At 40.1% G+C, this 23,457-nt stretch overlaps 1 protein-coding gene across 1 annotated transcript; it reads right to left on the bottom strand.

The window, feature by feature from the left end:
• Nucleotides 1-13,300: 13,300 nt before the first annotated feature.
• Nucleotides 13,301-21,811, bottom strand: fut10 (fucosyltransferase 10). The gene is made up of 4 exons (XM_056265585.1): nucleotides 21,677-21,811; nucleotides 20,027-20,237; nucleotides 14,441-15,276; nucleotides 13,301-13,525 (listed from the first exon to the last, which is right to left on the bottom strand). The coding sequence occupies exons 1-4, from the start codon at nucleotides 21,755-21,757 to the stop codon at nucleotides 13,301-13,303; spliced, it is 1,353 nt and encodes a 450-aa protein (XP_056121560.1). The 5' UTR covers nucleotides 21,758-21,811.
• Between the last annotated feature and the right edge of the window lie 1,646 nt (nucleotides 21,812-23,457).

Here is a 23,457-nt window from a genome sequence, read left to right as displayed (position 1 = left end):
CACGAACACATTCTCTGTGACTGACAGAAAAGAAGAAAAAAAAATCCACCAGCACTCCATGTCTGAATTCTTGCTATCCGATTAAAGTGTGTAAAAGTGCATCATGGTCTTTTCAGTCCTGATCTGGTACGTCTCTCTTATTTAACACGTGATTCAGATCCTCAGCTCCATGACTGAACTGTGTCAGACGAGAGAGACGTCCAGAGCGGCCTGGAGAACCTCATTTACGGTAACTGGACTTTTTATTTACATTGATACTTATTTCTGCATTTTGATTTAAAATATCAATGCGAGGCTGCTGCAAACTGAAAACAAGACAACTCAAAAGCTATAATATTCACAGGAAGCAAATCATGTACGATCGGCTATTAATCAAACATAATCATTACGCTTGTCTTGTATAGCAGACATTAGTTCTGTGAGACTTTAGATTTAATTACTGATTCACGACTGAATATATGGCTCACTTTGTCCATCATGCTCATTGGCTTCTCTAACAATGCATTGTGGGAAAGTTATAGCACCACTTTTATGATACTGACACCGACATTTTTATTCCTATATTTTATTTGATTAGTTATTGTCCAGATCACTTTTTTACATTTGTCCATTGCTATCCTATAGAACGTTACATTATATTCAAAGTGTTCCTTTATGTCTCATCATGTTTGTGTGTATATGTGTGAACATTTAAAGAGCAAATCACCCGTTGTACAGTATTTTGTTATGTTTGCGTCACCAGATTAATACAGTAACTTATGTATTCACAAGGTTTTACTGAAAATAGCCTCTAATAGTCTACTCTATCCAGCTTGCTGAACAGAAGAACTGGTTACACAGACAACACTTTTAACCTAGAGCTCACTATACAGCTTGTGTGAAGGCCTTTTCCCCTACGCTTCCTCGTCCATCAAATGTGGCCCATTTTATTGTATTTATTTTCTTTATTTATTTGTTATTTATTTATTTATTATCTGGGCCTTATGGAATCTAGCATCTATAAATCTATATTTTAATAGCATTGACAATAGGAGATATTTGCAATCTTTGGGTACATCAACAAATCCTTATTTTTAATGTGTTTTTTTCCTCCTCATCACTCCATGATATATTTGTGTGTTGTTTTGCCGTTTAGGCCTAGACTCTGTTATTCAACATTCTGTCATTCAAACTCATTCAGAAAAAGAAAAAAAACAATAAATGTTCACCATGACAAATATCCATGAAACTGATTGTACAATAAAAATGAGCTGAACTGCTTCTGGGACACTTGAAAACAGCCTTTATTCTGTTGCTTCTAACGCAAGCCTTTATGTAACTATTCCCACCGCTTCGAGCGGGTTGATGCTGGATGTGATGCAGATGGCGGCTTTAAAGGTGATCTTTGATCTTCCGTCATCATCGCACATATTTTTGTTTTCAGAAATGGCTGTTCATTTACTTTTTGGATGAAATTAGACGTGTGATCTCTAAACGATCAGTGTTCCAGCATAGCAGATTTTGGCTTATTGGTTGATTGCCAATGAAGATAAAGGAAGAACAGATGCTCTCCACAGAGACAAATAAAGTGTTTCTGAACGCTGCATGAGCGCAGGAGGACAAACACAGGCATGCCCGGCACAACACATGCAAAACAAGCACGGTCAAACATGACCACCAATATGTTCAGTTTCATTTGCTCTTGTGTGAACAACTCTATAAAATGTCTGGCCGCTATGTATGATAGCTTCATGTGTTGGGTCTCCTTATTTTTGCAATGTCTTATTCTCCGAACAAATTGTAAGCTGCTGAAAGCAGGTAAAGTTGTTAGCATTTGATGGCAATCTTAACTCCTAAAGACATTTGAAAGCTGTTCCTCTGCATGGTGGATCTGGTGTCTTCTGTTTTCTGCTCATAGACCTGGATGGCCGAACGCCATGAAGTTTGGATTATACAGGTATCAGTTCTGCTAGTGACAATTTTAGGGGTTTTCTTTAAACTCATTACTTTAAATTTTAATCTCAGAAATTTTGGTCAGATGATGCTGTTCAAAAGTTATTTAAAGTTATTCTGATGTACCAAACTGTGTCACGGTAAGGATGGAAAACAGGAAGCGAAGGAATCTTCACAATGCTTCGGCATATTGACATAAAGTTTGGTACGTGTCGTCACAATACCCTGAGCTTACTGGATTTGGTGACAGCGCCACCTATTGGTAATATGGAGACTAGGAACTGAGCAAAATCATAGTGTTTCCCAACCAGGGCTGTGTCTGAAATCGCCCCTACACCCTTAAACAGGGCATTATTTGAGGGGACAGACATTTGTCTTGGTGTCTGAAACCATAGTGGACAGCATTATCTAGTGCACTCATTCAATCCCACAATGCACCACAATAACGAGTGTACTGATGTACACTCAAAGGCTAGAGAATACCCACAATGCACTGTGAGAGTCGCACACGCAGCTGAATCATCCATCCATCTGTTTTCCAATCCGCTAGTCCAATGTGGGTACAGCGTAATATCATACAGGTACAAACTCCTTTTTACTTGTTTAATTACGCTTTATAAATGCTAGTTTCCGTGACAGAGTTTCATATGATTATTAAACAGCACAAACTATGTAAAAGCAGAAGCTCTTCCGGCACTCATGAATTCACTCAGTCGTTACTATATTAAGACTATATTAGTGGAGTAATGTAGGGACCAGTGAAGGAGGGCGGTTTCAGACACAGTCCAGCGTGCACAAACTCTTCCTATTCCTGAATCCACTCATCAGCTCACTAGCAGCTAGAGACTCCAAGACCAGAAGTATATCCAAAATGTGCCGTGTTGGTGGCTCCAGGAACAGGGCTGGGAAACACAGCCGGAGACGTACATTTCCGTTAGTCTCTAATACTACTATGGCCAGCACTACACTAATGTGCTCGGGCTCACCATCTAAAGGTAGGAACCGTAGTTAGATTTCAATCATGCTCTTTATACATTTAATACTTTCAGTAAGTTTGTTTATGTTGCTGTTTTCACTCACAAGTATGATTAAAATGTCCATACTTCCAAGCAAATGCCTATTAGAGCACAGATAACTGCCCAGCTTACACATTTAGGTTGTATAAACGTTGAGGGAACTGTGTTTTGAAATGTTCCTAAAATGTTCTTGTGGTGATTAGAATGATATTTAAAGGTTACCAGACCATTTCTTAAAACATTCTACTAACTGTATTTTCAGCCAAATGTAACGTTACTTGAACTAAGAATGTTAAAAAGTCCAGTTTTGTAAAATGTTTTAAGAAAGTTTTTCTTGTTTTTTGGAAAATCCTCCAAACATTGCTAACTGATGGCTCAGCCGGGACCCGAACCCGTCAGGTGACGGTGATACCCACTGCTGCCCTGTTTATACTTATGTTTATATGAATTCAAGTGATAAAAATGTAATTTCTTACAGCCACAGTAATGTATTTCAAATTAACATAATTTTTAAGTATCAAAAAATATATTAACATTAAGGGCCCTATTTTAAGGATCTAAGCTCATGGTCTAAAGCGCACTTAGGCCGAGTCCGAATCCACTTTTGCTAGTTTAATGACGGGAAAAATGGCCGGCGCTCCCGGTGCATGATCTAAAAGGGTCGTCCCTATTCTCTTAATGAGTAATGGGTGTGTTTTGTCCCTTTTCTCTTAATAAGTAATGGGTGTGTTTTGGGCAATAAACCAATCAGAGTCTCATCTCCCATTCCCTTTAAAAGCCAGTTGCGGTCGTCTATGGCGGATTTGCTATTTACACGGCGGAATTTGCAAGCGGAAAAACTGAACGCTTCTCTAGCGAGGAAACAGATCTCCTCATGCGCGAGTCTAATCCTTTCATTTTAAATATGTATCTAGTTTGTGTGCTGCTGCACGTCCCTGTGTGTGTAATAAGCAGTGTGTGTGTGTAATAAAGAGTGTGAGTGAGTGCGTGCGCATTGTGTACCCGCCTATAGGCGCACATTACTATCCTGCTCTTTAAATAACAAAAAAAATACTGCACCATTGACTTTAGAGCAGGGTTCAGTTGGTCAACGGCTCAGTCTAGTTCAGTTCCTCAAACTGAAACACTCCACCAATGCGCCTGAACACACACCTGGTTCTCAGACCAGCAGCCCATGGGCCACAGATGGGCGCAAATCCATTTGCTAAATTAAACAATGTGGCGCAGGAGGTGAAAATGATAAGTGCGTCGGGCTGAAACTAGCTAAACACACTTGCGTCGCGCCTGCCGCTGCGTTGCTCCGGGTGTGTGATAGGGCCCTAAAGGTTAAAAATGTGTAAAAGTTTCTAAGTGCATTAAATATTATCATATCATTACAAAAATAACAGATACGACTTTAATTTAAGATTCATATTTTACTGTATACAGTCCAAAACATGAAATCGTAGAGAGCAAAGCTTACATTTTCTAAATATCAAACTAACAACTAGACAGACACACGTCCAATCAAAGTCCTGAATGATTAGTGTAATTCAATCCAATTCAATCCAAATTTATTTGTATAGCGCTTTTCACAATACTTATTGTTTCAAAGCAGCTTTACAGAAAGTGTATTAAAGATTTAATGCATCAGGTTCAATCCCAGCCAACATGCAACGTCCCCGTAACTCTCACTAACGTTCTGTAAATGTTAGGACAAAATGTTCTTAAAACATTTAAAAACATGGATGTTTTGAATGTTCGGAAAACATGCAGAAATAACGTTTTCATAACTTAATGGGAATGTTAGCAAGAACATATTTTTAGCTGGGATGAAGTCAGTGTATTATTCCTGCTTGCCTGTATATTTTATGCTTGCATTCATTGTTTGTTCCTTATTCTGATCAAACAAGTAGTCAATTTTAAAATGTTAAATGAACGTCCAACCAAAAAATATGTTGAACAATATATGAATAATGTTTTTGCGCTAGCGCTTTGAGAAAGACCGAAATAGAACCAATATTCTATTAACTGGAATAAAGTTTGTTCATAACTTTGAGAGAACCTTGCCAGAACGTTAGCTAAAGTTATGAGACCGTTCCCTGAGCTGGGAATCTGCTAAATGCGCCTATAAGGCATGAAGATTTTAAGATATTATAAATATTATAACATCATCATTTTCTGTAAAGCTGCTTTGAAACAATGTGTATTGTGAAAGGCCCTATACAAAAAAAAATTGACTTTGACAAATAACACTCCAAAGATGTTTCATTAAAATTGTTTTATGCAAACATTCCAAGAACATTTAGCAAAAATTAATAACATCATAAAAACATTCTGAGAATGTTGTTCTAAGAACGTTTTCTCTCAAAACTACGAGAACATATTAACTATTAATGGCAATATAAGAATGTTCCATAAACATTATTTTAAGAAGGTTTTGACCAAACATTTCCATAACTTTTGGAATAGACTAGTTATTTCTACATAGTCTGTCTCAGAATGTTCCTAATGCAGTTCATGGCAGCAAAATGTTCAGATTTTGAAGTAAAATGGATTAAATGGTTTGCAGGTTCCCTGACTAAAGGCGATGTTGACACACACCTCAGCAAAGGATGTGACCGGCATTTAAGGCACGCGTGGCATTTACAAGAACAATCCAGTTTGCCAGAAACATCAACAACCCCAAAATTCCCAGAGACAGAAGAATTTGTCCACAATTGATCACAGGCCAAGATAAATTACATAAAGACTTTTATTAGTGTGGCCTTTGTAGAAATGGCAAGTTGTGAAATTGACATAGAACATGTATGAAGCTCTGCGATCTACTGTTTTTACTCTAAAATGAGCAAAAAAATGTTAAACACAAGCATGTCCCACCGATGCTTTCATAATATCAGCAAATTGAAAAATGAAACCTAACAAATTTCAAACAGAACCTGTGAACACACACATGCAGTGAACGAAGATCACCGTGCGGTCTCAACACACTGCAGTTTGAGCTTCACACCACACTTCTGCTGGGCTCTTCAAGCCTATTTCTCTCATACTTATAGTGTTTCTGTCACTCTGGCAACTGCTGAAGATACTCACAGAAGAACATCCAACCAGAAATGAACCATCACTGAACTTACTTAAGCTGGACTCTGTGGCGCTGTTTTCCTAGAAACAAACTCTGTTGCATTATTTTCCTGTTATCTCTGTAAAGCTGCTTTTAAACAATCTGTATTGTAATAAGTGCTATAGAGATAAACCTTTTATAGAAGTATTTTCGTAAATTACAGCACAATCATAGTAATTGCTTCAAAAGTCACAGGAATGTTCCTGTTACACTAAAGAATGAGGTTTTAACTGGTGGGATAGAAACTCTTGAATGCCATCCGGTATGTGCTATCAGATATCTCAAATGATTGAAATGCTTTTCATTCAACCTGTAACCTGTCTGTCTGGATTTCATTCATTTGAAGGAATAGTTCTTCCAAAAATGAAAGTTCTCTCATCATTGACTCTCCTTCATGCCATCCCAGACAATCCCAGGGCCCAAGCCACGTCTCTGCGGCTCAGCATAAGCTATCCATACGACTCCGGTGGTTTCATCCACGACTTCTCAAGAGATCTAACCAGTTTGGGGTGAAAACAGACTAAAAATGTCCTTTTTCCTTCACTGCACGAGGCATTGCAACAGTCTCTACCCTTGTGAATAAATACACTTTGGTCACGCTTTAGTTTAGGGTCCAATTCTCACTAATAACTAACTATTAACTATGACTTTTGACTAATTACTGCTTATTAATAGTTAATAAGTTGTTAAGTTTAGGTATTGGGCGGATTAAGGGATGTAGAATACGGCAATGCAGAATAAGGCATTAATATGTGCTTTATTAGTACTAATACACAGACTAGTAATATCCATGCTAATAAGCAACTAGTTCATAGTAAGAATTGGACCCTAAACTAAAGTGTTAACCACTCTTTAGCATAATACTGATTGCATGTCTTGTGGTCTGTCAAGTCAAGTCACCTTCAGCGCTTTTAACAATATGGACTGTTTCAAAGCAGCTTTACAGTGATAATAGGAAATTAAAGTAACAGAGATTGTTTTGGCTTTACAGCAGCTCTAGAATAAAGTTATTGTCCAGCTAAAGTTAGTTTTGATTGATTCACTTCTGTTGCAATGATCATTAGTTATTAACTTGGGGGCCGCTAACACGACACCGTTCTAACAGAAAACCTGAAAGATGAAAATCTGTTTGCGATTAAACCAGATGATAGCAAAATGAGTGAACAAAAACTATTTTAAGTTTAGGCTCCTAAACATTATGTTGGCATTAGTGGAATAGCATTAGCATGGTTTAAATCATACTTATCTGACCGTTATCAGTTTGTAGCAGTAAATGAAGAGATGTCTTATCGATCACAAGTTCAGTATGGTGTACCACAAGGCTCAGTACTAGGACCGTTGCTGTTCACTCTGTACATGCTACCCTTAGGACAGGGATGGGCAACTTCGGTCCTGGAGGGCCACTGTCCTACAGAGTTTAGCTCCAAACCTAAAAAAAAACACCTGCCTATAACTTTCTAGTAGTCCTGAAGACCTCGATTAGCTTGTTCAGGTGTGTTTGATTAGGGTTGAAGCTAAACTCTGTAGGACAGTGGCCCTCCAGGACCGAAGTTACCCATCCCTGCCTTAGGAGATATCATTAGGGAACATGGCATTAGTTTTCACTGTTACACCACGACTTCAAGACTGGATTATTGTAATGTGCTAGTTGGTTGCCATGCAACATTGTTTCCATTAAAAAGCTACACAGTTCAAAATGTGAGAAAATACATATATCACCCCAAATCACCATCAAATTTAGCATAGAATATAAAATATTTCTACTTTTCATAAAGCTCTAAGCGGCCTAGCTCATCACCAATCTTCTATGCCACAATCCATTTTAAGGTAAAAAACTATTGATTGTACCTATAGCAAAGTCCACGAAAGGAGGTAAAGCTTTTTTACGTTTGCTTCCAAACTCTGATATAGCCTTCCTGGATATGTTCGGGGCTCAAACACTGAACATGGCACTTTATAAATGTCTTGATCCTTAGGAAATGCTCTGGTTTAACTTTTCCACTCACTAAGCTCCATGGACAAGCGCAACTTTGTTTTATGATAGAGAGAAATTCCCGGCGAAGCATCTGCCTTCAGAAGTGTTATCGAGCGTGTCTGGTGGAGCGAGGGCTGGCGTCCCGAGCTCTCGGTCGGAGCGAGTGAGTGATGAACCCTCCAGAGGCCAGTCAAACTGTTTCACACTGCTCCACTGACACAGCTGTTGCTGAATTACTGGGAAAACTCCCTTGGAGGCGGAGTGGACTGAACTTTCCCTGGATGATTCAGACTCCTAATGTAGATGCTGAAAACAAGTTCTCTAAAGTCAAGCATGAAATAAAGTGATAATTGAGGTACTCTGTGTGTAAAGTTGCAGGGTTTTTTTTGTATTAAGCAGAATGTTTAGAAATTGCAAGGATGAAAATGAGTGGCCATTGGAGCTAAGCTCTACTCCAGGAGCAGGACTGAAGGACAACTGTCCTGCAGAGTTCAGCTCCTGCAGCTTTAAACTGCTGCTGAAGACATTGATAAACTACTCTATATAAACAGCGTTGTTGTTTTTTAAGTTGCCAACCACTGCCAGTATTTTTGATAATTCTCACAAAACTTTCATGGTCCCCAGATTATTTTGTTGTATGACAATCTGAACATGCAATATAACAAAAGAAGGAACCGAACTTTATTATATGTATTCTTTTGAGTCACCGCTTGAATGAGGGCAAGTTTACAAAAAGCGAAATTTTGAACAAAAAGCTGAGAAAATCTAATTTTTTTCAAAGACTACAACGTGCATAATCAATGCTTTTATCGCTTGTTTCTGCTCTTTTTTTTCCTGTGTTTTGCTCCGGAGATTCTGTGCTCTTTCAGAAGTTGTGTAATAGCGCCACCTACCGTATAACAGTGCAAACACGGAAAGCTGGAAAATTCTGTCATTGGCGGGGAAAGAGTTAAATGCTCATTGGATGCAAATGCAACAGAGACCAATCAGTTTGTGCCATGTAGTGAATTATGAGATAGCTAGCAGATTGCATTAAGGACCAATCAGCCTGAGTTTCATGACTGAACTAGATATCTAGATATCTATAGCTTTGTGTGGGTTCTACTCCTCATCCCTAACACTGTGTCAGTCAGTTTAGCTCCATCTGAAGTAGAGCAGTGTTTCTTTATTCTGCAAGCGTGAGTGTTGTTTCCTCTTCGTCCACTTGGATGAGCCTGCGTGAGGGTGTGTTTGTGTGATAACAGTGGTTAAACAGCCACAACCATCATCATCATCATCAGCAGCATCTGTGAGCTTTATCTGCGGGTGTCCACTGAGAACCAGTGAAGAGTCCTTCTGACCTACAATTACATCAAATATAGACATTACTGTTGTACTTTCTCTTTTGGTGAAAGACATCTGTTGGTCTGCTGTTGTGTATCCCTTCTCAAGAGACCACAACCAGAGAAACCTCTTCTGTTCGTCTTTAAACACTTCTATCCTCCCCTTCACATCTAGGGCTAATATGAAGAAGACTTACCACAGTTTTTAGATTGAGCTTGGATAACTGCTGAAGGCACCACCATGACTCTGCAGTAAAGACCCACTTTGACCAGCATGAATTTCAATGCAAAAACCGCTGGTCATAGTGTCTCTGCTGAAGCCGGCTGAGCTCACGATGCTCAGGCTAGTTAAGGATACAAGTGGGGACACAACCAGCATCCAACGCAACGGTCTCCTGCTGAACAACTATGCTTGTAAGAGATTATCACACATGTAGCATAACCCTGGCTCTTGAGGGACATATCTGACACTTCTCCCAGCCTCTTTCCAGAAAACAGCACTGCATTCATGTTCATCTCCACTCCAGACGGATGCTCCAGTACCAGTATGGTTTACCATTCTTGGCCTTCACATATCACTATAATGGTAATCTTTGCATCAGTTTAACATTCCTTTAAGTTGGCTATCAACCTATCAGAAGTGTATTACATGTAAAAACTCGCCAACAGTTAAAACTTCTTGTTCCAGGATGATGATTTCTGGACTTAACCAAAGAAAAGTATGCAATGATTCATACCGTCTACATTGTTCAGCTGTGTAAAGATAACAAGTACTCACTTGAATTTAAAAAATATCTGCAATTCCAGTTTCCAGGTTTTAGGTTTCTAAGGTATTTCTGTCTGCAATGCCACAGGTGACTATCAAAATAATCTGATGGACGGATAAAAGTGAAGCAGTGACTTTGCTGTTTAAGTTTTAACAAGTTATTAAAACATTTGAATCCATGATTGTACTTTTGAAGCAGATTAACAGAACTTTACATGGATTCCCACCACACCTATAGTACATACATTTCATTTTAAACCTACTATAGATTCATCTTCAACATCAAATATACACTGACGAACCAAAACATTAAGAACAATCGCAGGTGAAGCGAATATCGTTGATCATCTCCTGACAAGGCCGCAGATTAAGATCTGGATGCAGGAGAGATGGGCAGGAATAAAGATCGAGCGACTTTGACCAGGTCCAGGCTGTTATGGCAAGGCGACTGGCTCAGAGTATCTCTGAAACTCAAGGCTTGTGTGTTGCAGTGCTGAGGATTTACCAACAGTGTCCGAGGAGGATCAAACACAAACCGGAGACAGTGTGTTGAGCAGTGAAGGCTATCCCGTCCGGACCGAGCCAACAGAAGGTCTACTGTGGCACAAGTCACACACAACTTTAATGATGTTATGGGAGGAATGCGTTGCACTCTGCTGCGTATTTTGGCCGAGTAGACCAATCAGAGAGCCTATAATGACCGCCTGTCCACCGGCGAAACCAGCACAACTGGACCTTGGAGTAGGTCGTCTGGTCCAATGAGTCCCGTTTTCTGTCACATCACGTGGACTGCTGTGTACATGCGCGCCGTAATGCATCAGGATCACTGTGGGACGACATGAGCTGGGATCTGGGAGACGTTCTGCTGGGAAACCCTGGGTCCAGCCATTCATGTGGACGTCAGTCTGACCCCTACATCTGCCTGAACCTGCCTGCAGACCAGCCCTTCATGACACCGCTGATCCCTGCTGGAAGTGGCTCATCCTGCAGGATAATGTACCGTCACATTGCACACACTGAAGGTTTTGCCCTGGCCTCCTAATTCCCCAGATCTCAGTTGAGCATGTGCTGGACCAACAAGTTCAATCAGGACACCTTCGGGGCTCTTGTGGAGTCCAGGCCTCGGCGGGTCGGGGCGGGTCGGGCAGCGCGTGGAGGACCAACAGCATATTAGGCAAAGTGGTCATAATGTTTGTGCTCATTGGAGTGTGTATAATCACATATCTGTGCTGGGTAAAACGTAACCGCTGTATAACTCATTGTGAACATTACTGCTCAGTAAGCCTTAGGTTTTTTTTTTTTTTTTTTTTTACACTTTTTCAACATTGTACTGAAGAACCAAATCCTTATTCTAGTTTAACAACCTATCAAAAATTAAAAGTAGCACCTCAAGCGGCACTACTGCTAATAAAAAAAATATAGAATATTATCAACGTCACTCACTATTAAATAGTTTGCTATTTGTCTACATGCAGAGACAAAATAGAGAATGGCACATGTGTGTACATATACTGTGGATGTGTGTCTCCATCTAGTGTCAGAAAGGGTGAAGAGGAAGCACTTCTCAAGACAACACCGCAATAAACGAGGGAATTTGATTTTTTGAGTAGCCTTTTATGCAAGGAACCTGTGATTCATATCTATACTAGAATTTGTGAAGCTGTCATTTGTTTAAAGAATAAGGCAACGTCTGCTGCCTTGAGTACTAAATATTGACTACATAGGCGGATGAATAACACACACCTGTTCCACCTTCTGCAATCTCATTTCAACACAGGAGATGCTCAGGAAACACAGTGCTGTAAATATAAAAAAGTTTGCTTCTCTCTTATTTTCTGATTGGTTGCAGATCTTCAACCAGAATCTATGAATAAAACTATGAACGTCACAGTCCATGAACAAAAAAACACAATGACACACATCTTTCATGTTTTTATTAAAAATAGTTATACAACACCCAGTGTGAAATGACTGTACCTTATGAACTGGTAAAAAAAATCCTTCTTCATTTAATAATCAGAAACTACTCAAAATAAATGGCATAAATAATAACCATAAACGGCATGTTAGTTTGTTTTAATTAAGGTTTTTTTTACTATTGTTGTAGAGTAGGGGTGTCCAGTCCTGCTCACACACACCTGATGATCCTGAAGACCTTCGCAGTGCATCACGTGTGTTTACTGTTACTCTAGGAGCAGGAGCAAACACCCCTGGTGTGGAAACACATTGCAATAAGTCCCATTTGTTAACACTAGTCAACTACATTAGTTAATATAAACAATTAAAATACTTCAAAAGCATTCATTTCAACATTTACTAATACATTTTCCATCATCTGTTAATCATTTTTGGAATGAACTTTTTTTTTTAACTAGCATTAACAAAGACGAATAAACTGTAACATTAACAAAGGTTAATAAATACTGTAACAGCTTTCCATTAAGCCGCTGTGGTATTGGTAATAGGAGTGAGCAAGTAATTAACGCGTATAAACTCCATGAACACAGATGTAAGATGCAAACAATGTCTTTTATCTCTTGTGCTCTAATTATTAAACGTTGCTTCCATTTAGCTTCTTGTGGTGTCTCATTATTTGTGGTTCAAAGCATACTAATGTTAAATCCATACCTTGCAGATACAGCGCATGAACATTGTCCATATTCCATATGTCCTTGAACATCACTCTTTATCAGTGAAGCGTGGTTAAGCACCATTAAACTCAATCCAACACATAACAATCTTATAGGCACGTCAGCATGGTATTCCATGGCTTAACAGGGTCAAAATACTGTGTGCTTCCCCACTACCAAAACACCTGTTGTCTAATTACCCATGTGCTCCTAATATATCATTGTCAGAGCGCCACCCAATGGACAAATATATGATTGCATTAAAATGGCTCTTACAAATACTGTAACAAATGTATTGATCAATGTTAGTTAATGCATTAACATTAACTAATAGGACATTATTGTAAAGTGTAACTGTAAAGGAGTAATTAACCTGAGCGTTGCACCGACTGTTGGAGACAAAATGTCATGTCCACATAAAGATTATGTGTGATAATGTTATGAATTTCAACTTTCCACATAAAAATAGCCCTATAAATTACACATTACCTTGAAGTCCTTTCTCGTCCTGAAATGCAGCCCACAGCTTTACCATCAACATGAACATGATGAGTAGAGTTCAGGAGGGGTCGGTGAAGACTTCTCTCCAGAACTGTGTGGCGGTGAAGTTTCTGTTCCTGCGCAGCATCAGTCCGAGCGCTATGGCTTCTCTCTTGGACTGCTCATAGCTGGACCTCCACATCTGCCGAAGAGGCGAGCTTGAGCTCTCGGCAAAGTCAAACAGTTGTGGAGATGGGCACCTGAGGTGGCTCTCTTCAGCCCGCCAGACTTTAGACGGCAGCTTCTGTCATCGACCGGATAAAAGACAACCAGTTAACAATAGAAAAACAGTTTGAATCAACTCAACTCAACTCAAGTTATATCAGATCAACAACTTACCTCAACTAAACTAAACTAAACTCAACTCAACTCAACTAAACTAAACTAAACTAAACTAAACTAAACTAAACTCAACTAAACTCAAGTTATATAAGATCAACAACTTACCTCAACTAAACTCAACTCAACTCAACTCAACTCAACTCAAGTCAAATCAACTCAAATCAACTCATGTTATATCAGCTCAACAACTTACCTCAACTAAAATAAAATAAAATAAAGTCAAATCAACTCAACTAAACTCAACTTACCTCAACTAAACTAAACTAAAGTCAAGTCAAGTCAAGTCAAGTCAAGTCAAGTCAAATCAACTCAAATCAACTCAAATCAACTCAACTCAACTCGTTATATCAGCTCAACAACTTACCTCAACTAAACTAAACTAAACTAAAGTCAAATCAACTCAACTTACCTCAACTCAACTCAACTCAACTCATGTTATATCAGCTCAACAACTTACCTCAACTAAACTAAACTAAAGTAAAGTCAAATCAACTCAACTTACCTCAACTCAACTCAACTTACCTCAACTAAACTTAACTTACCTCAACTAAACTCAACTCAACTCAAGTTATATCAGCTCAACAACTTACCTCAACTAAACTAAACTCAAGTCAAATCAACTCAACTCAACTCAACTTACCTCAACTCAAGTCAAATCAACTCAACTTAAGTCAACTTAACTCAACAATTTAACTCAACTCAACAATGTATTTTAACTCAACTCAACAATTTATCTTAACTCAAAACAAGTAAATGATGAGCGAAAAACATAGGTGAGTGATCTGGACATATCCTGTCAGAAACATCCAGCCATTACCTTTTCCTGCCTGTGGATATTCTCCCAGACCCTGTTGCACACCATGCACTCAAAGACGTCGATGAAGTTATCCTGACCGATATCCTGAACACCCCACGGACGTTCCTTCAGTTCTGTCAGCAGATTCACATTCGAGATTTCACGCTTGTGCTTCCACTCCAGGAACTTGAGATATTCCCAGTCATTCTTGTCCAGCCTCTTTAGATACTGAGCGAGCTTCTCCGGCGGCTCGTCGGGATGGACCACGACCGCGCTCCTGTTATCCGGCAGCCACATGTGTACGTTGGGTGCTCCGTAATACACTGGCACAACACCTAGCTTGAGCGGCCTCCACAGTTTCTCAGTGATATAGTCCTCACAGATGGCGTTCTCAAAGGCCAGGACGAACTTGTACTGGGCGAGGATCTGGTAGAAATCCTGATCCTCCATTGCAGTGGAGTCTCTCAGATGGGGCGGCAGGTCTTTATTATGAAGACACTGGCCGTACGAGTCTACTTGAATGTGCTGCATCAGCTCTTGAACGTAGACATCTCTATCGGACGGCGGGTGGCAGTCCGACTGGACGTACACCACAGGCGCCAGGGTTTTCCTCAGCTGGTTTTTGTAGGCCAGAGGGAGCAGGTGTGTGTGTGCGGTGAGCGCGCGGATGCCCTCCAGGTGTTGTGTGGTGAGGGGCAGGTGAGCGTGCCGGCTGAAGCTCGCCGTGTGGTTGAACAGGGTAATGAGCGGCTCGTGGAAAAGCTTGTAGTTATTCTTGGGTGACTCCTCGTGAAACAGCGCCCACTGGTGCTGCTCGTGTCTCGGAAGAGGGAGGCTGTCGACGCTGAAATCGGTACCTGATGAAAGAAAACAAGTAGAAGGAAATGGGTGAGTTCAGTACTAGGTCTGTGAACACTATTTGTGCAATTATGTTGAATCTACTGGTCCTATGGTTTAATGTAAAAACTGAAAATAATATTAAGATTTAATAAATAAACATGGGATTGCTGTTCTAGGTGGATGAGCTTTTAGTAACGTGATCTCACATGAGATCCACCAAAAGCAAACCACAACATTCATGATGAAGGAGCTCCAAAAGTATATAAACAGCATAAATAAAGCAAACCACTATACAAACAAGAACCAACAAGGGACTAAACTAAACAGGGGTGTACACACACACACACAAGACTAAATGAGTCAATAAACGAGGAACAGGTGAACACAATGGGTTGCCATGGAAACACATAAACATTAGAAAAACTAGAGAAAACTAGACGCATGAACAAGGAGAACTAAAACAAAACCGAAACAGAGTCTGCGTCCAAAATCTTGTCTTTTTTGAACAAGTAATTACTTTGCTAAAAAAGTATGTTCTGTGTAGTATGAATTCAATTCACATTTATTTGTATAGCGCTTTTCACAACACATACGGTAGTTTCAAAGCAGCTTTACAGAAAATGCATGTTTCTACATTACAATCTAGGTTATTATTTTGGTTACAAGGTTATGAGATGCATTTTGCTTGCTCAAGCTATTAGAAAAGATGTAGAAATAACAGGATTCCTATTTAAAGGAAATAAACACAAAATATGTCTATATGCGGATGATATGATAAAGCAGCTTTGGAACAATCTACATTGTTAAAAGCGCTATATAAATGAAGATGACTTGATATTCTTATGACAATCTCCGACTCAGACTCAGTTTACTTGAACTTATGTCATGCCTTGAACAGTTTGGTTGGTACTCAGGATACAGATTAAATTTAGACAAAACTCAAACCCTCTCTTAATTATTAACCACAGGAGAACATACGAACAAAACAAATAATATTCAATATTTAGAAGTTATGTAACAAAAATGTATCCATATCAAATCCATAACAAAAGACCTAAAAGTAGATTTGGACAGATGGATGGCTGCCCCTGATCAGCTGTATAATCCAATTGAAATGATAAGAATGAACGTTTCACCGTGATTACAGTTTCTATTCCAATCAATCACGGCCTGTAGAGATTCCCAAAACACAGTTTAATGACTGGAACTGCATGATCTCTATATTCATACGGCAAAATCAGAAGCCTAGGGTGAGACTTAAAACACTACAGTTATCACAGGAGAGGAGGACTGTCTCTTCCCTGTTTGGAGGATTATTACACACCAGCACAGTTGAAATATCCAGTTTGATGGTGTAATGAGTATGCAGCGAGATGGAGAGAATAGCCGGACATTCCCCTCCCCTCCTTATTAGGGGATCAAGCACTCTAATTAATGGAGCCACTGGACGATGGTTCCTCTCAATATTTGGTTAAAGGAATGTGAAAAAGTTGAGCTCGAGAAACAAACACGGTTGTTAAGATGGGTGGCCTATGACAAAGATGTTAAACCTGCACAGTTGGATTCAAGGTTTAAACAACAGACCCTAACCCTATACCCTACAATCTCACCCAATACGAAACATGAAAAACTGACCAATCAGAATCAAGGACTAGAACTAACCGTTTAATAAACTGAAATAAGACTGATATTGGGATTCGAGATGAAGTACAGCTTCAGTACTGTGTACTTAGGAAACACACCAACTGATCTTAATACTCAAGACAAGTACCTATACCTAAAGTAGTATTGGTTGCTAGTAAGAAAGCAATAACTAAGAAATGGCTGAATGACAATCCACCAACAAAATACAGTGGATAGTGTTGTAAAAGATATGAATGATATGTAAAATCTGACCTTCTCGCTAAGATTAAACATGGATACATTTTACAAGTACTGGTCAAAATGGGTAACGTATAGGAGTGTGGATGGAACACCGTATCATTTACATATTGTAAATGAACTGCAATGTGTGTTTTATCATTATTAGTACTGATCATCTCTTCCTATTTTTCAGTATGTGAAATATTTGTCTAATGAAAATATTCTGGATTTGAATGATTTATGAGGGGACCTTGAACCTTTTATGGACTTGAAAGGACCATTACCAAATGTATGTCTGTCTCTCTCTCTCTCTCCTGTCTGTCTGTCTGTCTGTCTGTCTGTGTCTCCTGTCTGTCTGTCTCTCTCTCCTGTCTGTCTCTCTCTCCTGTCTGTCTGTCTGTCTGTCTCTCTCTCCTGTCTGTCTGTCTGTCTGTCTGTCTCTCTCTCTCTCCTGTCTGTCTGTCTGTCTGTCTGTCTCTCTCTCCTTTCTGTCTGTCTCTCTCTCCTGTCTGTCTGTCTGTCTCTCTGTCTCTCCTGTCTGTCTGTCTGTCTGTCTGTCTGTCTGTCTGTCTGTCTGTCCGTCTGTCTGTCTGTCTGTCTCTCTCTCCTGTCTGTCTGTCTGTCTGTCTCTCTCTCCTGTCTGTCTGTCTGTCTCTCTGTCTCTCCTGTCTGTCTGTCTGTCTGTCTGTCTCTCTCTCCTGTCTGTCTGTCTCTCCTGTCTGTCTGTCTGTCTGTCTGTCTGTCTGTCTGTCTCTCTCTCCTTTCTGTCTGTCTCTCTCTCCTGTCTGTCTGTCTGTCTCTCTGTCTCTCCTGTCTGTCTGTCTGTCTGTCTGTCTGTCTGTCTGTCTCTCCTGTCTGTCTGTCTGTCTGTCTGTCTGTCTGTCTCTCTCTCCTTTCTGTCTGTCTCTCTCTCCTGTCTGTCTGTCTGTCTCTCTGTCTCTCCTGTCTGTCTGTCTGTCTGTCTGTCTGTCCGTCTGTCTGTCTGTCTCTCTCTCCTGTCTGTCTGTCTGTCTGTCTGTCTCTCTCTCCTTTCTGTCTGTCTCTCTCTCCTGTCTGTCTGTCTGTCTCTCTGTCTCTCCTGTCTGTCTGTCTGTCTGTCTGTCTGTCTCTCTCTCCTGTCTGTCTGTCTGTCTGTCTGTCTCTCCTGTCTGTCTGTCTGTCTGTCTGTCTCTCTCCTGTCTGTCTGTCTGTCTGTCTGTCTGTCTGTCTCTCTCTCCTGTCTGTCTGTCAGTCTGTCTGTCTGTCTCTCCTGTCTGTCTGTGTCTCCTGTCTGTCTGTCTCTCTCTCCTGTCTGTCTGTCTGTCTATCTGTCTATCTGTCTGTCTGTCTGTGTCTCCTGTCTGTCTGTCTGTCTGTCTGTCTGTCTCTCCTGTCTGTCTGTCTGTCTGTCTGTCTGTCTCTCTCCTGTCTGTCTGTCTGTCTCTCTCTCCTGTCTGTCTGTCAGTCTGTCTGTCTGTCTCCCCTGTCTGTCTGTCTCTCTCTCCTGTCTGTCTGTCTGTCTATCTGTCTATCTGTCTGTCTGTCTGTCTCTCTCTCCTGTCTGTCTGTCTGTCTGTCTGTCTGTCTGTCTCTCTCTCCTGTCTGTCTCTCTCTCCTGTCTGTCTGTCTGTCTCTCTCTCCTGTCTGTCTGTCTCTCCTGTCTGTCTGTCTGTCTGTCTCTCTCCCTCTCTCCTGGGACTATTGGGAGAGTAACCCCTGATATGAGGTTACCTGTATATGAGCAATATAACTGTGTGTGATACCCCTAGTGCCCTGTCTGTTCTGTTCTTTCTGGCTACGCAGACGCGACAAAAAAAATTGTATTATAAATTTTTAAAACCAGACAAGTAGTTTGTTGAGGGTTGATTTGTAAAGAAGGACTACATGCCTGCGCACATATATATTCAAACACACATACCTATAGACTGAACACGTGATGCGCATGTGCGTGCCGTCAGCGTTCTCACAGGTTTGCGCAGAGATAACTGATAATCGTTCGCACATTTTTTAACATATTTCAGGGAGTGTGTTCTCGAGCCCCAGGCACTGCTGTTGTGCGAGTGAGCGGCCGGAGCGCATTAAGGGATTTCTGTTAGAGCGGTGTCGTGTTAGCGGCCTCTAAGTTAATCACTAATGATCTTTGCGACGGAAGTGAATCAATCAAAACTAACTTTAGCTGGACAATAACTTTATTCTAGAGCTGCTGTAAAGCCAAAACAATCTCTGTTATTTTCATTTCCTATTATCACTGTAAAGCTGCTTTGAAACAATCCATATTGTTAAAAGCGCATTATAAATGAAGGTGACTTGACTTCTTTTGCATGTGTTCTACTAAAAGAATATATAAAACAATGATAAAAAACAATGAACCAGTATAAAACAAGCATGATTTTCATTGGATAAACAAAGTTTAAGTTGTGTTTATGTTTGGAAACCCCCATATGACCCAGAGATTTCTGTCCATTCAATAAAAAGCATACAAAACATGGTATATATTAAGGATGCATGATATATTGAAACTTTATTCCCAATATTACAGATTTCTTCATTTTACCATCGGCTGATATTAGATATTTAATTGCGAAAGCTCATTTGACACATTTTTACATGTAGATTACCTTTGATGTCATCTAACAATCACCTAAAAGTTAATCACTAATAATTTAATTACACTGTTAAATGTAATCGTTAGCAAATCTCTAAATATATTTCCGTTTTCATACTGTACATTATAATGTTGTGATGGCTAAATTTATTTGTAGCATTTAAAACAATTGATACTAGTTTATAGCATTTTATTTAGACAATTTTAATATCGGCTTGTTGGTATTGGACCGAATTATAATATTGGTGCATCCTTCCTCAATATATATACCAAATGAAAATGAATGAGGGAATAAAATGAATGTTTACACCACAACTCACCATAGAAAAGAAAAGCTTTTGTCTGTGGATGTGAATGATAGGACCTGTTAACAGTGAAGAAGCATCTGTTGCGGCCACAGTGTCCGAGGCGTCCCAGCTCTCCCGTCAGAGGAGACCACCACACGACCACAGGGTACGGGCCCTCAGCGGCCTGTCCCGGGACCTGCCGTCTGCTGTGGGCCTGCTCAAACCGGCCCAGCTCCTCAACAACCTGCAGAGAGAGAGAGTACAGGACAGCTGAGACTACTACACACATGAGGAGGAGGAGGACAAGAGTACAGGACAGCTGAGACTACTACACACATGAGGAGGAGGAGGACAAGAGTACAGGACAGCAGAGACTACTACACACATGAGGAGGAGGAGGACAAGAGTACAGGACAGCAGAGACTACTACACACACATGAGGAGGAGGAGGAGGAGGACAAGAGTACAGGACAGCAGAGACTACTACACACACATGAGGAGGAGGAGGACAAGAGTACAGGACAGCAGAGACTACTACACACATGAGGAGGAGGAGGACAAGAGTACAGGACAGCAGAGACTACTACACACATGAGGAGGAGGAGGAGGAGGACAAGAGTACAGGACAGCAGAGACTACTACACACACATGAGGAGGAGGAGGAGGAGGACAAGAGTACAGGACAGCAGAGACTACTACACACACATGAGGAGGAGGAGGACAAGAGTACAGGACAGCAGAGACTACTACACACACATGAGGAGGAGGAGGACAAGAGTACAGGACAGCAGAGACTACTACACACATGAGGAGGAGGAGGAGGACAAGAGTACAGGACAGCAGAGACTACTACACACATGAGGAGGAGGAGGAGGACAAGAGTACAGGACAGCAGAGACTACTACACACATGAGGAGGAGGAGGAGGACAAGAGTACAGGACAGCAGAGACTACTACACACACATGAGGAGGAGGAGGAGGACAAGAGTACAGGACAGCAGAGACTACTACACACATGAGGAGGAGGAGGAGGACAAGAGTACAGGACAGCAGAGACTACTACACACACATGAGGAGGAGGAGGAGGACAAGAGTACAGGACAGCAGAGACTACTACACACACATGAGGAGGAGGAGGACAAGAGTACAGGACAGCAGAGACTACTACACACACATGAGGACATCTCACACATCTCACACTGTCTGCAGACACACACTTCTTCTACAAGCTGTTTTATTGTTAGAGAAGTGGAGAAAACTCCTATATGAGAAGTGCAATGCATCTAATAGTGAAAACATCAACCAATAATCAGCTGTTATTCATTAACGTTATATGTCAGGTTGCAAGGATGGAAAAGGGGAGATTTTAGTAAAAGGAAATACCAGGGATGAGGAAAAGGACAGAGAGTTATCCAGATGTTAGTGAGAGACTTGAGCAGATCCCGAGAGCCACCTGTGAACAAGAGACACTTTAAAGCGAGCACACTTATGGTTGTGTTCTGCATGGCCGTGTCTCAAACCCCAGTGAGCTGCTACGAGTAGGCGCGTTCACGCCACGGAATCGAGCGCGTGCACCGAAGTTTAGAGACACAGGCTCTCGCCATAACAACATTTGATGGTTAGGTGTGCAAATCTTTGCCGACTATTTAAAGCTTCATATAAAAGATAAAGTTAATATTTTACCTGAAATGTCATGATTAAAAACACAAACGCACACGCGCAGAGACAAAAAGCACAAAGTTTTTTAACAGAGATTCGCCACATGACAAATACGCGGTCCGTGAGCGTAACATTAAAAAGTTAATACTTCCAGCTTATTTGTTTTTTTCGTCTTCTTTCAAATAGGCCTATCTGCATGTTTTTATTACTGTAAATATATTGATCCTGTAGCGGCTGTCCGACGAGCGTCTTTCCGTTTAACTCATCGTCACTTCCGTTATGCGCCCTTTAAACTACAGAGAGGAAGTTGCAACGTGGGGTGTTACCATGGAAACACATGCTTTGAGGCGAGTGATGCTGAAAGTTTCAGGTTGTATTTCGTCCTTGGTTTTGCTATTTGCTGTGTGTGACATTAATGTCTATTGAAAAATATTGCGCACAACCTTTAATAGCCTATAAATATTTATATCAATTATATATATATATATATATATATATATATATATATATATATATATATATATATATATATATATATATAATGAATTATAAAAATAATGATTTACTCATGGAAGCTGCAGATGTCCTCCTGAAGATACACTACACCAGGTGTGTACAGCAGTGTTGGGGAAAGTTACTTTGAAAAGTAATGCGTTACAATATTGCGTTACTCCCTTAAAAAGTAACTTATTGCGTTACTTAGTTACTTTTTTAGAAAAGTAATGTGTTACGTTACTTTTGCGTTACTTTTTTTTCACCTGGGCTGGGCTTGTTTTTTTTATTCCAAAAAAGATATATTTTTGGGCAAATGTAAAGACCCTTTCACACCAAAAGTGAAATAATAAGCCTCAGACTGAAGAAAAAGCAGATTTACTCCTGTACAGTTGAGTACAGTAGTGTTCAGTAGAGGGCGCCGCTCAAACAAACCTTTCAGCTGCTGCTGTTCTGGGTAACAGAAGAAGAGGATGCAGGAGAAACAAATTTAACACTTACTTTACCAATAAAAAAATCTATAGTCATTTTTGCTTATGGTTTAACTGAAAAATCGGAGGTCAGAAGCAAGTACTTTGGTCAATAAAGATTAAATGCATAAAAATGTATGTTTTATTTAACATATTTAGGTATTGGAGGTTTGCATAGTGTTCTGATTCTGCATTTCACTGATTTTATTCATTTTGAGGAATATTGAATCTTTTTTGTGCAAGTGAGATGAGTAAATCCACGCTTACATTGAATCTAGAACTATAATAACCATCATGTTTACACACAACGCCTCTGCACTTCAATTTGTCTCAACATGAGGACAGAAGAGCTGTCAGTCCATAAAGGGGAAAACAAAGTAACTTGCGTTACTTTTTAGAAAAAGTAACTCAGATATTTATGTAAATTTTAAAAGTAATGCGTTACTTTACTAGTTACTTGAAAAAGTAATCTGATTACGTAACTCAAGTTACTTGTAATGAGTTACCCCCAACACTGGTGTACAGAAGTATGGGTTTGACATAATCAACGCACACCACGCGAAATATGAAGCTCCATCACAGTCTGTTGATCATGTGCTGTTCTCTAGTAATAGATGATTTGTCCTTAAACATGACATTTAATGCAATGTAATAATATACATTCACTCATATAGCCTACCTAATCTTCAGACGAAGATTGAACAAGCAGAGCAGATCATGATTCACCAAAAACTTTCGTGCTAAAATGTAGCCTAGATTTACGAACAGATTTAGGAACAACTGAAACCACACAGGCCTACACAAAAAGCACTTTCTTAATAACTATATTATATCATATTATAT

The sequence above is a fragment of the Rhinichthys klamathensis genome, unplaced genomic scaffold (assembly GCF_029890125.1).
Source record: "Rhinichthys klamathensis goyatoka isolate OS25496 unplaced genomic scaffold, OSU_Roscu_1.1 h1tg000236l_1, whole genome shotgun sequence".
NCBI classification, from domain to species: Eukaryota; Metazoa; Chordata; class Actinopteri; order Cypriniformes; family Leuciscidae; genus Rhinichthys; species Rhinichthys klamathensis.
The sequence above is the reverse complement of the archived record's forward strand: the minus strand, read 5'-3'. Positions and strand labels throughout refer to the sequence as shown.

What these genes read in the sequence shown, in the direction of transcription:
- fut10 (XM_056265585.1), bottom strand. Translation starts at nt 21,757, where the DNA reads ATGTGGCGAATCTCTGTTAAAAAACTTTGTGCTTTTTGTCTCTGCGCG. An exon ending in TTTTAATCATGACATTTCAG is followed by an intron (nt 20,238 to 21,676) that starts GTAAAATATTAA and finishes CTCTCTCTGCAG; the next exon opens with GTTGTTGAGGAGCTGGGCCG. An exon ending in ATATCCACAGGCAGGAAAAG is followed by an intron (nt 13,526 to 14,440) that starts GTAATGGCTGGA and finishes GGTCGATGACAG; the next exon opens with AAGCTGCCGTCTAAAGTCTG.